Source organism: Lissotriton helveticus, chromosome 7 (assembly GCF_964261635.1).
Source record: "Lissotriton helveticus chromosome 7, aLisHel1.1, whole genome shotgun sequence".
NCBI classification, from domain to species: Eukaryota; Metazoa; Chordata; class Amphibia; order Caudata; family Salamandridae; genus Lissotriton; species Lissotriton helveticus.
The window spans coordinates 29,230,342-29,247,369 of NC_136068.1; the positions used below are offsets into that span (position 1 = coordinate 29,230,342).

General features: G+C 44.9%; 1 protein-coding gene across 1 annotated transcript in view; it reads right to left on the reverse strand.

Annotated features, from left to right (window-relative positions):
- LOC144767953 (cell adhesion molecule CEACAM6-like) overlaps window positions 1-17,028 on the reverse strand; it is a gene marked incomplete at its 3' end in the record, with an annotated part of 174,265 nt that overhangs the window by 84,043 nt on the left and 73,194 nt on the right. The window contains exon 2 of the mRNA XM_078651304.1: window positions 11,667-11,779. Within this exon, the coding sequence (XP_078507430.1) occupies window positions 11,667-11,703 (37 nt within the window). The remainder of the gene's footprint in view (window positions 1-11,666; window positions 11,780-17,028) is intronic.

The following is a 17,028-nucleotide window of genomic DNA, read 5'->3' on the forward strand; positions in this document are numbered from 1 at the left end:
TTCCCCTTACTCTGGTCCTGGTTGTCAGGGTTCTGGTCCTCCTGGTATTCATGGCATTGATCCCCTTGTCTAAGTTGCTTTTTATTCTGTCCCCTGGTCTTTGTAGCCTGGATCTTACTGGATCTGCTCCTGATCCTCTTGACCCTGGTCTTCCTGGTACTTGTCCTCGTCCTGCTACACAAGCTCATCATAGTCCTCCTTTATCTGGTTAACCTGGGCCTGGCCCTTCTGTTTCCCATCTTTCTGGCCATCCTATTCCTAACCCTCTGGCCTGGACCTCAACACTGTGATTATCTTGGTTCTGATGTCTCTGGTCCTAAGCCTCCTTTCCCTCCTCATCCTGGTCATCCTGGTACTGGTACTCATGGTCCTGATCCTCTTTGGTCTGATCTCCTGCTTCCCCTTTAGTGTTATGTTTCCTAATCCTCTCAGAACCTTTCTTTCTGACGTTTGCCGTGTGTGTCCCTGGTCTCAGGGCTCTGGCATGCCTGTCCAAGGTCATGCTATTCTTTTTTTTATAGTCCTGTTCTTCTTGAGATTATGTATGCATTGACCGTGATCCTCTTGCTCCTGTTCCTTATAGTTTGAGTTCTCCTGGACCCATTTCTCCCGGGCGTGGCCCATCTGCTATATTAGTCTTGGTCTTGGCTGTCCTGGTCCTGCTTGTCCTATTGTGTTTGCTATCATAAACTTTGCTTCTTGACCATCATGGCTCCTGGCTCCCCAGTCTTGGCCCATTTGGTCCTTTTCCGTTGTGGTCCTCTTGGCCCTTGTCACCCTGTCATAGTTCTCCTCACTGTCAACATCCTAGGCCTGGTACCGCAGGTCCTCATAGATCTTGCTTCTCATGTTCTGGCACACTTCGTCTTTGTCCTCCTGGTTGGGTTGTCCTAGTTCTCTTGGCTCCGTTCCTCATCCATTTAATCCTACTGGTACTGCAGTCATTGATCCAGGTCCTGTTGATCCAGGTTCTCCTTATTTGGGTCCTCCTGAGCCTGGTCACTTTGGTCCTGGCACTGTCCATTTTACTTGGCCTTTCAGAAGCTGGTTGGCATTTTACTTAGGATTTTCCTAACCCTGGGGCGCCTACATGTACTGATTGCTCTACCCCACTTGGTAATCAGAGCCCTGGTCCCCTATTTCCTGATCTTCATGGCCCTCTTAAACCTGTTTCCTGTCCTCCTGGCCATGAGCCTTTTAGTTTATTTAGTCCTCTTGCTCGAATCATCTGGGAGCCCTTGGAACTGCCCACCTTCATATTCCTATTTTATTTGTTTATTTTGAAGGTTTTATATAGCGCTGGCTGGACCCAGGGGTATCAGAGCGCTTTACATGAGGGAGTAAAGTACAGACATAATACAATAGTACATAATGTAGAGCTCATATAGGTTTCATTAAAGGTAACAAGTAGCCTGTTACAAATTAACATATGTCCCAGCAAAAGTAGAATAGATATATGTAGTTGAATTATACATGGTAGTCTGAGGTGGAGGGAGGCTAGGTGGTAGTGGGGTGGATGGAGGGCAGGTGTGAATGGGGAAGAGAAATTTGTTTTACAAAGGAGTGGGGAGTAGTAGTAAGGCGAGGGAGTGTGGAACAAAGAGCTAAGAAATGGGAAGGCGGGGGGAAAAGGAGGTGAAAGGGATAGAGTAGGGAGGAGTAGGGAGAGGAAAGGATTATGGACCCCAGTATTTCTTGAGCAAGTGCAGTTTGAGGTCTTTTTTAAAGCTGATGTAGGAGGGGTTACAGCACAGGTCTTTAGGGAGGTCATTCCATACACTGGGGGCATGTCCGGAGAAAGAGCGAGATTGTGTGGTTTTCTTTTTTGTCAGGGGTGGGACAAAGAGGAGGGTGTTGGTGTTTCTCAACGGTCGGGGGCATCGTGCTTTGTTGAGGTTATCAGTGGGATACAGCGGGCCTTTTGGAGAAGGGCTTTGTACGTAATGCAAGCCATCTTGTAGGAGGATCTGCCTTCGATGGGCAGCCATTTAAGGGCCTTAAGGGTTGGGGAGATGTGGTCAAATCGTTTGCAGTCAGTGATTAGCCTGGCCGATAGGTTTAGCACAGATTTGAGTGGGGTTAGGAGAACTTTTGGGGTTCTGGAGAGGATGATGTACCATAGTCAATTCTCAAGAGGACAGGTGATTGGATGACCAATTTAAAGTGACCAGCTGGGGTGAAGGGTTTGATTTTCTTGAGATGACGTAGAGTGAAGAGCGCTCCATTGGCCGAGTTTTTTATGTGGGCCTGGATGGTAAGGCTATTGTCGATGGTGATGCCAAGTGATTTTACTTAGTTTGATAAGGTAAGCGGACAGTTGAGGGCGTTAAGATCCCAGATCCATGATTGGACAGGAAGAGGGTTATTTTTTGGAGGCAAGAGCATGATATCAGTTTTTTTGGGGTTGAGTTTGAGATGGTTGGAGTGGAACCAGGATTGGATTTTAGACAGGATGTTGTTAAGGTGTAGAACGTTGGAGTGGGATCTGATCTTATAATAAAGTTGTGTGTCATCAGCGTAGAGGTGGTAACCTATTCCACCTTGTTTTAGAAGGAGGGTAAGGTGTTCCTTAAAGAGGTTAAAGAGAGGGGAGAGAATAGAACCCTGCGGGACGCCGAGGGAGACGGGTGCGGGGTTAGAAAGGCAGTTGTAGATTTTGATTTGTTGATTTCTGTGTTGGAGGAAGGAGGAGAACCATTTAAGTACCAGGCCATGAAGGCTAAATCGAACTTTGAGCGCATTGAGTAAGGCAGGATCGTTAACAGTATCAAATGCTGCAGAGTGGTCAAGGAGAATGAGTAGGCAGGTCTCGCCATTATCAAGAGAGTGATGGATGTCATTTACAATATTTAGTATGGCAGTTTCTGTACTGCAGCCTTTTCGGAAGCCGGATTGTAAGGAGTCGAGTATGTTGAAGGTGTCAATGTGTTTGTCCAGTTGAAGAAGGGCACACTTTTAAAGAGCTTTGGAAAGGAGGGGGAGGTTGGAGATGGGGCGAAGATTATTCAGGTCATTGGGGTCAGCATTGGGATTTTTTAGAATTGAAGTGATTTTTCCGAGTTGGAGGGAGGGAGGGACATATCCTGAGGTGAGGGAGGAGTTGATGATAGAGGTCCAATAAAGAGCAATGATGTGTTTAAGCTTCTGAACAAGGTTAGCAGGGACAGGGTTTTTTGGTGTGTGAGGACGGTTTGCGTTTGGAGATGATGTTAGAGACTTCAAGTTCCGTTACGGTTTGGAAATTGTGCCAGGAGGCGTTGTTTTTTGGCTGTGGGTTAGAAAGTATCCGGAGGGGTCAGGGCTGGAAGGAGGAAGGGGGAGTCGGGGCGTTAATAGGGAGGAAGGTTCAGAGGTGGAGTCAGCGATAGGTAGTGGTTGAGGGGAGGTCTGAGATGCTAGGAAGGATCGATCTATTATGGATTAATGGCTTTAGTGTTAATGGTGAGAGGGGAGCTATGATTGCGATCAAGAACAGAATGAGGTGATTGTCAGACCAGTCAATGGGGATGATGTTGGAGTGGGAAGCTAGGTCATTGTTGTTGATGATGGCGTCAAGAGTGGCTCCTTTGGAGTGGGTGGGAGAGTGGCAGAGTTATTTGAGTTAATTGATTTTGGCAGATTGGTGAGGAGGTTGATTGAGTGATCATCAGTCACCTTCCAGTGGAGATTGAAATCTCCATGGAAGAGATTTTTGGAGTTAGAGAGAGATGATTGAGTAAGAAGTTTGGATAGTTTCTCAACGAAGGGAAGTGGGTCACCAGGGCGGTGGTAGATATTATGTAGTTGATTCTGGGGAGAACCTTGGTACTTAAGTTCGGCTTTAAAGGTGGTACGGTCTGGGTTTTTGACAAGGGAAAGTTGAAGTTCATTTTTAAAGCTAATCGCTCATCCACCCCCTATTCTCTCTGTCCTGTCTTTTCTGATGATAGAATTACCCGTGAGGGAAAGAAAGTCAAGGATGGAAGTGGAGTCGTCATTGAGCCATGTTTCCGTGAGGAAGGCTATATCGATGACTTCACTAAGTATGGTTTCTGATATTTCAATGGCAGCCAAACGGCAGTTCACAAGCATGCAGGCAAGGGGTTTAGGGAAGTCTTTAGGGGGAGAGCGTGAATGGATGGTGGTATGTTGGGGTGTGGGTCTGGGGTAGACGCGAAAAGGGAGGGATCAGTTGGTCCCTACAATAACGGGAATGTTGGAGCTAGGGTGAATGTAGGGGAGAGGTGTAGGGGAGTCTGTGGGGGGAGAGCGTAAATGGATGGTGGTACGTTGGGGTGGGGGTCTAGGGGAGACAGGAGAAGGGGGGAATCTGCTGGTCCCCACAATAACAGGAATGTTGGAGTGAGGAGGGGGAGGAACCTTAATAGAGGAATTATGAAGGTAGGAGTTGCAGAGGTTATGAAGGTCGGAAGAGGTGAGATGACTCGATGTACGGTGGGGCCTAAGGGAATGGCAGCCAAGGGGTGTAGTGTTCCACAGTTTAGGATTAGAGAAGCATTGTGAGCCAGGGCCGACGGAGTTAGAGTGGTTAGGGAGGGACCTGGAGTAGAGAGAGTAGAAATCTTCTCTCAGCCATGTGAGTTCAGTCGTCAAGGTTGAGAGATAGCATTCAATGTTGGACAGAGACTGTATTAAGAGAGTGGGGGAGGACACAGTAGACAAAGAGGTGGGGAGAAGGATTGATTCATTGTTGATCCGGGGCGACAGTCTGGTGTGAGGAGATGGAGATATTGTGGGAAGGGGAATAAGAGGAGTGCACAGGTTGTAGGAGGCATGGGGGCTGATGGGGGGGACAGGACATTTCTAGAGTCAAGAGGTGTGGTTTGAGAATCTGACTCTAGGGGGGTGGGTATAGGGGACAGCGGGAGTAGGGGGAGCACTGCAGTTCAGAGAGTGTGGGAAAGGGGTCAGGGTCAAGTGAGAAGAATTAGGGGGTTCCAGGGAGGGTGGAAGGGCGGCAGGAATGTGGTCTGGGGTAGCATTAGGAGTTGGAGAGAGAAGGTCATCAGAGTGTGCGTAAGTTTGGGAGAGGTGTGGGGTTGCTTGGAGGCCGGGGAGGGTCTCTGGGGGGGTCTGTGTGATTGGATGTCAAGAATTGGGGGACAGTATTAGCAGTAGAGACATCTAGGGGAGGGAAGATTAGAGTTGAGGGCGATGGAGAGAGCCAAAGGGCGTTGAGGTGTTGGGTAGGAGGGTGGATAGGTGAGGGTTTGGATATAAGGGAGGACAGAGTCTGGAAATGGTGCTCAAAGATGGAGAGATGTTGTTCAGAGGATTGTATGAGAATATTACCGGGTTTCAATATGGTGATGTCAATTTCTCTGCGAAAGTTGGGAAAGGGGTAGTGGGTAGTTTAAATCCATAAGGAATTTTGATAGATTTGGATACTGGGAGGTGTTGAAGGAAGATGCTCTTACTTCCCTGTCCTCTTTATCCTGGACATACTGGCCATTGCTCTTTAGGGACTAATGGACTTCTTAGTCCTCTTCAGCCAGGCTAGCTTGACTCCAGTAGCAAAGTGAGCAAGGGACCCACGTCTGGGCATACCCTGCCAACTTAAGGCGAACAAAGCAAACACAAGGAGATGATGGACGGAGTGCTGAAACATTTTAGACACTCACCCCAGTCAAAGAACTGGGTTGAATCCATCATCGTTCTTTAGCTCACTTTGCCACCTCAGTTCAGACCTAGTCATATGAAAATCAGTCTGACCCTGTGCCTCATGGGAAAAGTCCAGCCCGAACTGCCAAGCCTGGTCTTCCCTGAACCAGAACTTTCCAGAGATAGAGCAGGGCAGGGCTAAGAGGTGGGGGTCAAGTGCTATAAAGTGACCCCAGGAAAGGAAAAGGAAATGATGAACACATTTCAAAAGAACAGACAGAGGAGCAAATAAAGTAATTGTGGGATGAAGAAAAATAGAAGAAAATGAAAAAAATATGGTAGATAGAATTGGAAAACAAAAGGTTAAGATAGGAATATTGAAAACAAATGAATGATGCAAGGATAGAGGGCTGGAAGGAGGAAAGTATAAATGGAGAGGTGAAAGAACCAATTAGTAAAAGGTTGGAAGGGTGAATGAAAGGTTGGACTAAACATCATAAGGACATGGATGAAAGTGTGAAAGGATGGATCAATGTGTGATGGAAATGGTCATTGGATGAATGGAATGATGGAAGAATGTAAGGAATACATGGATGGAAAAGTGAAATGGTGGATTTGTGAGTGAAAGGATAGATGAATGAATCAGTGAACTGATGGATGGGTGGAATATCAATGGATTGTTGGAATAACCAAAGGACGGTGGATGGATGAAAGAATGGATGAATGGAAGGATGGGACAGTGAAAGGAAAGATATGAAAGTGTATAGCTGAAGACAACAATTCTAGGAAGCGTCAGGCTTACCTCCTTCACCCAAACAATTCTAGGAAGTGTCAGGCTTACCTCCTTCACCCTAACAATTCTAGGAAGTGTCAGGCTTAGCTTCTTCACCCACTCAGTGTCATTAAAGATTTGTTTCAAAGTGGGGGCAAGGGATATTTTAACTTTCTGGCTACTCCCTTATTTCATGTCACCTATTCTGCAGTCCTCTTTGAGAAAGTGAGTGATGAATTCAGTTTCCGAAGGTTTGAAGATATCTCCTTGCTCTTACACTTGGGGGAGGGGCCATGGAGGATGTAAACTATGTTTATCACTGTCTGGCGAGGTATGATCTGTTGATTTCTAATGCTGTTCGGGCTGGACTGTTCCCATGAGGCACAGGGTCAAGGCTGATTTGCATATAGCCATTGTCTGACCTAGGGTGGTGTGGAGTGCAAAGAAAACGATGGATTTAGGCCCAGATCACTGTACTGGGGTGAATGTATGACATTGTTCTGCATTCTGTCCATCAATTGTGTTTTTGATTCCTAATGCTGTCTCAGATACCGAAACAAGAGATAAGCACCATCTCCCAGAAAAAGGGACATACGTTCTGCACAGAAAGGACTCAGTATGTGGTTTATTAAACAGATTTTCTTCACCTAATGCTGGCTTCTGTTAAAGTTCATCTTGAGTTCTTTCATCTTCCTTTGTTACACAGGCAAACACGGTCATATGTGCTAAATTATGACTTATTTTCTTACTGCACATTTTACAATCGCCAGAAAAGGATTTTTCCCTTCTCGGTCACATGATCGCCTCAATAAATGTAGAAAAGGGTCACCACTTCCTCCAAACACCTCATACAAATGGTATACACGTCACTAGCAGCTGGGGCAAGACAAGCATATTGACTGGTTTCTGTGGATAGATGCTGAGAACTTGGGCTCTGATTTAAGGTGCATTGGCATACAGGTATGCAGGGATCTTTACATGGCTCCCACATATGATACATTATGTAAGAAATAAAGTACCTCCTGCCATACAGCTACACGCCTAAGTTTTGTTTGTTGGAAGGATGATGCTGTGACCATGCACTATATGGAATAAATACTCCTTGCCGTACATGATAAGGATATTCCAGCAAGTCACAGAGGACTACCATAACCATGTAGAGGAAAAAGGCTGAAGGCCAAGTTCCTTTATAATGTTTTGGAACTTCAAGGTGACTTTACAATATCCTTATTATGATAATAAATATCCATATTTGTAAATCACGAACATATCACCCCTAACCCGTTGACCGCAGCTGGAATTCAGTCGCGGTGCGGGTGATTTATGACTGGGCGTGGTCTGGACGGCCCTCTGCCGTCCTCCGCACAAGCCCACCGTGACGTTGACGCCCCCCCTACCCCCCACGGAAAGGGTTAAGGTTACAAGGGACGTTGGGTATATTAAATGACCTATTGCCCAGAGTCACATGGTGCTGAGCTGAGCTGCCGCTGATGCCTGGGATCGACCCGTGAGCCCTGTGCAAACCTATAATCCTGCGTCCAGAGACAGCATGCTACTTGTATATGCCCAGAGATTTGTCCTACCCTGAGGAAACTGCTTCAAGTATCTAGTGATGAGGCACCATCTATCTCTAACCATCAAGTATTTTTTAAGGTAACAGGTTTCCATTTCCATTCCTTTTCATATATAGTTCTATTTTAGTGACAGTTTGAAGTAATTTAGTTTGCGTTTTAAATCAGGCTCTGGCTTTGCGCAGTAATTGTGCTTCCGGTTGTTGTTCCCACCAAAATTATAGTCTGTAAAATGTTCCCGAATAACATGCTATGTTAGACTTAATCACAATATATTTTGTATTTTTAGACCAACCACATTGTCAAAGATCCCTTTCATTTTCTATGTTTGAACATACATTGAGGATTTCCCATTCAGAAACACAGGGTACTATTATATCAACGTCTAAGCCTATCGAGTATGTTGTCTAGTATGTAAGACTATAGCATTTCTCCTTCAATTTCTAAACATACACATATTGCTACGTTTCACATGTAGATGAGGGTACAGACACGTTGTATATCAAAATATCAACACAAAAATATCACGGTAACTAAATATTATTGAGAGAACATTGGTGTTAGACCTGACAGTCTTAGGGTGGTCTTCCTCCCAACTTTTTGCCTACCTCCTCCACTTTTCTGACCTCATTTTTGCTGGTTTTAGGACTCTGTGCACTTTCACCACTGTTATCATGTGCTAAAATGCTTGTACTCTCTCCTTAAAACATGACAACATTGGTTTATACCTAATTGGCATATTTACTTTGCTTATGTGTCCCTAGTACGGTGGTACTCCTTGTAGCCAGGGCCTGTAAATTAAATGATACTTGTGGGTCTGTATTTCTGGGGTGAATCCATCATTGTTCTTTAGCTCACTTCCCCACCCCAGTTTGCACCGAGCCATGTGCACATCAGTTTTGACCCTGTGCCTCATGGGAACAGTCCAGTCCAATTCATCCTAGATCTGTGACTGGGGGTGAGTGTCTGAAAAGTTTCAGCGTTCCGTCCTGCGTCTCTTTGTGTTTTTTTTGTTCGCTTTAAGTGTGGCAGGGTATGCCCAGACGTGGGTCCCTTGCTCACTTTGCCACTGGATTCAAGATAGCCTGGCTGATGAGAGGTGTTACCCAGAAACCAATCCCAGTATGTTTGTTTCTGGTCCAGGGAAGACCTCGCTTGGCATTTCGGGCTGGACTGTTCCCATGTGTCACAGAGTCACAACTGATTTTCATATGACTGGGTCTGAACTGAGGTGGCGAAGTGAGCTAAAGAATGATGATGGATTCAACCCAGATCTGTAACTGGGGTGAGTGTCTGAAAGGTTTCAGCACTCAATCCATCGTCTCTTTGTGTTTGCTATGTGTACATTCAACACATATGCAGTTGGAATGTACACATAGGCATGGATATATATTGAAATCCATTCCCCACTGCTGCAAGACTTCTGCAGCCACACTACTGGCCCCTCAGCAAACCCAGAATACAGTGGTCGAATAGCCAAAGGCGCAGCAGTCTCCTAGCGGTCGCGGACACAGTCCTTCGTCAGTTGGACCGCCAAACTTGTAATAAGACCCATACCTTCAAGATGCTCACCCACACCTACAAATGCCTCAACACTACCGGACCCCACTAACTCAAAAAGAGATTCACCTTCTACGTATCCACCGACCTGGCCCTCACCAAAATACCACATATCTGGAGAGTCAGAACAGGTGGAAGAGTCTTCTCCTATGACATGGCCAAAATCTGGAACGAGCTCCCGACCAACATCAGGCACGCACTCTCCCTGAACATCAGGAAAAACTCACAACCTGGCTCTTCCACTGACCAGAGCTGCACCCCCCCGCTACTTGAGACCCTCACGGGTGAGTAGCGCGCTTAGATTTCCCCTGACTGATTGATTGAGACTAATTTAATGCATTCTATCTAAATATTAACAATTCTTCCCTGAATAAACTTCAGGTGATTCAGAATGCAACAGCCTGCCTATTCTTGAATGTGCCAAAATATCTTTCCACAAGGCAAAGAATTCGCTCTCTTCATTAGTTGCCAGTTGGAAGGCAAGTGGTCTACAAAGCCCTTTGAATGGCCTTTCTTGCTCTTCATCACCAAGAACCGTTGCATGTTAGAGCATCCTTTCAGTGGTATATTCCAAGCAGACTGCTTAGATCAGCCTTTAGCAGGACGGCAACTGTTAATAGAATTTGGAAGGACAAAACAAAACCAATTTAGAAAAGGGTCCAAGGGATATACGTTTTAAAGACCCACACCTGATTTTATCCCCAGCACCAGCTGAATGTATAACACACGAAACACAGGGGGTCTACCACCCAAATTTAGGGGCTACTCTGTCAATACTGAGTCCACAGGATCTCTAAATATCTTTATCACACAGAAACAACGTGTTAATGAGAAAAGCGAAGAAAAGGTGAAAACTACAAACAAAGAGGAAACCGATACATCATCGATTTTTCGTATATGGTTGATTAATCCACAACAGATTGTAAAGGGTTTCCATCAAAATAGACTCAATGATCAGTCCTATCATTTGGCCGAACCCTGGTGCAAGTGAAGCTGGTCCCCTGATCAGTGGGACACTCAGCTCCGCACCTTATTTTCTCTTTCATTCTTACCATCAAAAGATCAGTCATCATGGACGGTTTGTGTATTTTGGTGGACCAAATCCTAACACAACAATAAGGTGCGGAGCTGAGTGTCCCACTGATCAGGGGACCAGCTTCACTTGCACCAGGGTTCGGCCAAATGATAGGACTGATCATTGAGTCTATTTTGATGGAAACCCTTTACAATCTGTTGTGGATTAATCAACCATATACGAAAAATCGATGATGTATCGGTCTCCTCTTTGTTTGTAGATTTCACCTTTTCTTTGCTTTTCTCATTAACACGTTGTTTCTGTGTGATAAAGATATTTAGAGATCCTGTGGACTCAGTATCGACAGAGTAGCCTCTAAATTTGGGTGGTAGACCCCCTGTGTTTCGTGTGTTATACAATAGAATTCGGAGAACAAGATTGGGGAAGCTTTCCTTCTCTGTCACTGCGTCAAAACTCTGGAATTCTATGCCTGCTCACATCACTGCATTGGAGTTATTCCCTTTGTTCTGCAAGCATCTTAAAACGTGGCTCTTCTCTCTCCCGTGAGGGTCTCTCCCAGTTCTCCAGTTGTAGTTTCCCTGTATGGGTCAGCGTTTTGATACCCTATAGGTTTAGTGAGCTCTACAAATTTGATTTGATTGTATTTCATGGTGAGGGCAAAGTCTAGCAATGGCAGGACTGCTGTCATTAATTTACTTGGGTCACTCAGGGTGGTACAAACAGTGCTTCAGGCACTGGTGACCCTGCTAACACCCATGCACTGTGTACCACGGGTACCATATACTAGGGACTAATAAGGGTGTTAAAGTCCTCGTCAATTGGGGTTGCCAATGTACCTGTGTCAGTTTCAGGGAGAGAGCACTGGCACTGGGGCCTGGGCAGCAGGTTCCAGTGCACATTCAGAGTCATAATCATCAGCATTGGAGCATAAAGTAGGGGGAATGACCATACAAAAACGTCACTCCAACAGTAAGAAGTTTTCTAACCATCCAGTTTTAGATTAGTCCTACATGTTTAGCCCCCTTAAGCTTCACTCCTTTCAAATCCTTTACACAATGTAGTCTGCTTGGTGTATTTCTTCTTCTTCTGTCTTACTTTCACACTTGATCCATTGAAAATGTCTTACCTGTGATCATAACACAGCTCAACTTCATAAACTTCATCCTGGATTGAATGTTACTGCTCCCAAAGAGACGGCAACATTGGATATGAGGTGAACTATTGGGTCTGTAGCAGAAACTGGAAGAAAATACATGTATGTTAGATTTCTGAATATGAACATTTTGTGGACATTGACAATTGAAATATTCATCCTGAATTATGTTTATTCAAAACAGATTACAGGAAAGGGGAATGGATATAGTGATAAGAGGATGGGCGCTTGACCACCAAGCATCTCATATACACTGTAACCCCCTTTATAAGGTTTTGCTGTTTAGACAATGCTATTTGGATGAAGGGAGAAGGAATCTTTCAGACACACAGCATCCCAGCTCACTATCCCTCAGGAAGTGGCCAGCTAGCAGTCTCCACGTTCTATACTTCACCTATCATCATATCAGGCCCTATCATTGGCCACTACTGAACAAAGAAAGCACCAGACATGATAGAGTGGAAAATGTACATTTGTAAATATACATCTGTTATTATCAGAACACATAGATGCACTGGATACAACATGTATACCCCCTTATCTACAAGACACAATACTGTGACTGCATCCATAGGAACCACACAGATTCTAAAGACCAGTAAAGGGAAAGGGAATGAGAGACGTACATGAGAGAAACTTATAAACCATAGTCCTTCACAATTTCCATCAGAAGACTTCAGGCACTCACCAGGCATGGCCCTGCATTTTGCAGTATCATCTTGACAGGATGCTACAGCACTAATTTCCCAAATACACATTTTTTTTAAAAGAAGCCAGACCAGTGTACTTTCCTTCCCATCATCCGTCTCTACAGAAAGACACTCCACAATGGTTCCTAACATCTGTAAATACAGGAAAAGACACCACTGGCTTTCATCTATAATTTCTTGTCTCTTCCCCTTCTTCAGTCCTGAGGGTTTCCCAGTGCCTGGGAATCCAAGGCTAAAAACAGACACATGCAAGGGTATCATGTTTCTGCCAGTTTGGGCCAGGAATGGAATAGCCACAAACCCTCCACCACTGCACCCAAAGAAAGCGGCTACAAGGTAAGACTTCATCAAGCGCTTCCATCCCCACAACAATGCACAAGACTAGCCCACTTACACTTAAGACATAAACTCAAACTCATGCCCATCCCACTAACCATGACACACCCTCAAACTATCAAACATTTACTCCAATACATGTTCATCGCCACACAATCTGCAGTTGTGCAGGCTCCAGACATCACAGACTTTGATGCACACTTCATCACAGAAACGTTTCTCACCCTCATATTTTTGCTCATTTTTGACATCCTTGATTCCAGGGGTTGCAGAATACAGCATGTGGGCAACACATAAAAAATGTAAATGTAAATGTACAGGAATTTATATAGCGCAAATCACCAAGCGGTTCTAAGCGCTTGCTTAGGGAACCCGTCCTGGTATTCCCCTGTGAGATAACCCCGGAAGGGTATCCGCAAGGTGAAAGCCAGGCATCCCGCCGCGAGGGGCCGTTGTGGAGATTAAGCAAGCTATTGCCCAGAGTCGCAGAGTGTGAACCCGTGAATCGAGTAGGCACCGGAGCGAGAATTGTCGAGTCCATGGACATTTTAGGCCTCAAGACCCCGCCGAGCCGGGAATTGAACCCTGGTCCCGGGCTGACCTCTGCTTCCAGGTCTGCCTCCTCTAACCAGTGAGCCACACTTCTCCACTAAAAAGGGAGGAGGCCTCACTATCATCCATAAATCCTCTTGGTCATGCATTCTGGGCAAGTAAGAAACTCTTGGATCAATGAGTCTCCTGATGTTCTATTCTCTGCATCTCAGTTTGCCAACTTCCATATCATGCACAGGTTCATGGGCAGAACAAAGACTTCATCGATGAAGTCTCAGAGCTCCTCACCATCTCATGCATCCATCGCACCCAAACTTCTAATATCAGTGACTTCAACCTTGCAGACATCTCAAGCACAAAGAGCAACAACAGACAGTCTACTCAAACATATTGGTTCACTCAATGTAGTAAAGCATGTTACAACCACCATGTTCCAAAAGTCAGATCCAGAACCTCATCAACTGTCCAAGGCAAAACTCCTGCCCACCTCGACTGGACCAATCCCATCCCCTGCATACTGTACACAAACACAACAATGACAGATCAAAAGAGAACAACAAACCATCATATCCTTCAAAGATTTCTTCATCAACTACCTATGTATGTACATAAGTGATTTTTTTTTTCAAACCTAAGCTACAGTTGGAGGGGTGCTAAGCATGGTCAAATACAATGTTGCAATCTGAGAGTGGTAGCAGATAGCTACATTGCTCTGAATTAGAGTTATTTATACATGTGCATCTGAAGCCCGTTCTTAAACAAATAGTATGAAAGCAACAAGGGAACTCTTAAGGTAATCAAGGACCTGGGGTAATAATCTATATAAGCAACAAGGGTCCTTAATTTATTGAGATTTACTAGTAAGATGCAAATTATACACAACAATCTGTGTTATAAGAAAATGTGTCCAGCCGGACACTGATTTAACCAATGTAAGCGTATAACCATAAATAAAGAAAACATTAATACAGTGGGATGCAATCCTGTATCCAATACATATAACATTTAATACAGAACAAGGGGTACACAAAATGCAGGCAATTAGGTGAGGGGAGGTGCTAGTAGCAAATTGAGGTTCATCTAGCTGACCTCATGTAGTATACACAATTGGATTATTCAAATAACAATTAAAGTGTCACTACATAAACTGTCGACGGCGTTTCGATCCTACAATTAATAAGGGATCATCATCAGGAATACAACACTGACCAAATCAGAGATTCTTTAGATGCCAAGATACCATCTATGCTAATATTGCTCGACTTGTCGGCAATGTTGAATACAGGATCTTATCCCATATTACTCTATAGGCTACAAGAGATTGGCATTCATAGCACATGGCTAAATTAGCTTGGCAATTTCCTGTCCAACAGACCCCAAACCATTATTTTCGGCTCTTTTAAATCTTGCACGATGTCGCTGGACAAGGGGGCTCTTGTCTTAGCCCTCTGCTCTTCAACATATATGTTGGACCACTTGCCAAGATTGTAAGAACCTTTGGCTTCGACATCATACCATATGCAATGCATTTTAGATGGGATGACAGCAATTTCCACATGGATGACAGAAAACTGTCTCCAGCTGAACAAGGAAAACACAGAGATTATGCTGTTTGACAAGGCCCAACAAATATGGAATGCTGACTGGTGGCCAGTAGAACTTGGCATTGCTCCCACACCAAAGCGGGTAGTTAAGAACTTGGGAGTCCGCCTTGACCAACCTCTTACTATGAAAGAGCATGTGATGTCAACCTCAGGTTCCTAGTTCCATATCATGTACTTACTGAGAAGAGATTTTCCCTTCCTTCCACTTTCTGCACGGAATCAGTTGTATAGGCGCTTGTGATTAGCCGTTTGGTTTATTGAAACGTTTGTTGGCTTTAGTAAACAAGACGTTGCTCTCAAAATTGCAGATGGTACAGAACACTGCTGCTCGTCTCATTTGCACTTTGCCATCTAGGGCTGCCTCCGCTCCCCTTCTGCAGACCTAGCATTGGCTCCTGGTACAGAAGAGATTAATTTTTTTAATGTGTTGTCTTACACAGAAGGTCCTAACTGAAAATGGCCCTGGTTTACTAGCCACAAAAATTAGACATGACAGCCCGCTGAGACTTTTGAGATAGAATGATAAAGCATTGTTAATTGTGTCAAAAGGGCCCGTTCCGTCGGCAGGTCCTTTTCCAACAGGCTTCTTATTATTGGAACAAACTGCCACACCATATTTGGATCTGTTCGAATCAATCTCGTTTTAGGAAAGTACTTAAGACAATCTTGTTCTGATCTAGCTACTGCTGTCTCTTGGTTGCACCAGATACCCCTTGGAGTGATTTGAGCGTGTTATAAATTAAATTAAAATAACATAACATAACAAAATAAGAAATCTAGGAATCAAACTTCTGTTTTAGGATATGGCACAGAGGTATTTTAGGCTGGCTTAGTATATGGTGCACACTTATTTAAGTAAAGCATCCTTCACTATTTAAGACAGCACTTATGGTGAGTTTAGAGGTCTTAGAAACCTTAGAAAGCTCTCTAAGTGGTAGCTGTGGAGAGCATCCTTTAGGCTTAGTCCAAAAGGACTGTTAAGCAGATTGTTTTACCAGAACTAATCATGTAGTGTGAGTTAAATGAAAATAACCACACAGTGTAGTTATAGAAATAGTGATATTTTTTTTATAAACACTGACTAAAACATTGGTATATCTCCTATCCGGAGATATCAACACAATACACACAATATTTCAAAAGGAAACAGATAAGCAAGTACAAATACACAGTGGTTGCCAGGGGGATACCAAACCATATACCAGGAAAGTGGAATGCTAACTGCAACCAAAGTCTAGATCAGACCCAGAAGATGTAGAAGAGCTCAGGACCCAGGGAACCACCAGCGATTAGTACCCAGGAACCCCACGGAGGCTGTGTGAAGAGTGGACGCACAGCCACTTTCTCAATGCAAGTCAATGGGGAATTCGTGGTTGCTCTTATCAAGAAAAAGGACCCTTCCCAGAGGACCCTGGAGAAACCGAGTAGAAGATGGAAGGTTGGAAAGTCACCCCACCTGTGGATACTCCAGGAACCAGGATAGCTACACCAGGAAAATCGGGTGCATAGGTGCGAAGTGACGTCGGAAACCACTGTAAACCACAATGGAGGAATTCAGTGAAGATGCTGCTTGCCTAGAATATGAAAGAGTCAGGTGGAATCCAAGGATAGATTCTTGAAGAGGGGTACCTGTAAGTAGAGTGGACAGAGTCTGTGCCAGTCAGGAGTGACTAGGAGGCACGGAAGACCAATTCCCACCGATAGCGGAATATGCAGGAGTTGACGGTGACCTTGTCACTTCAGCTGTGAGGACCAGGCGACGCTGTGGAAGACCAGGAGCCATTAGCAAGCTGTCCCACATCGCAAGTCAAGAACCAGGGGGTTAGTGTCCAGCGGGAGCACAAATAAGCCTTGACAACAGCAACAGATGTGGAGAACGAAGAAGGTGCAGTGTCGGTACCAGCAAGGTCCAAGGGACTCACCAAGTGCAGGAGAGTCAGAGCAAGGCCTAGAAAACAGGAGAGCCCACTGAAGCCAAAGAAGACCCTCAAGAGGACCCACAGGCCGAAGGCACAGGAGTCTCAAAAGGACCTTGAGCAGCTCACCAAAGATGCAGGCCCTCGGTGCAGAGGATCAGGTGAGGACGAAGACTTTAGTAGGAAGAGATGCTGGAGGCTGTAGATTCTTGTAGCC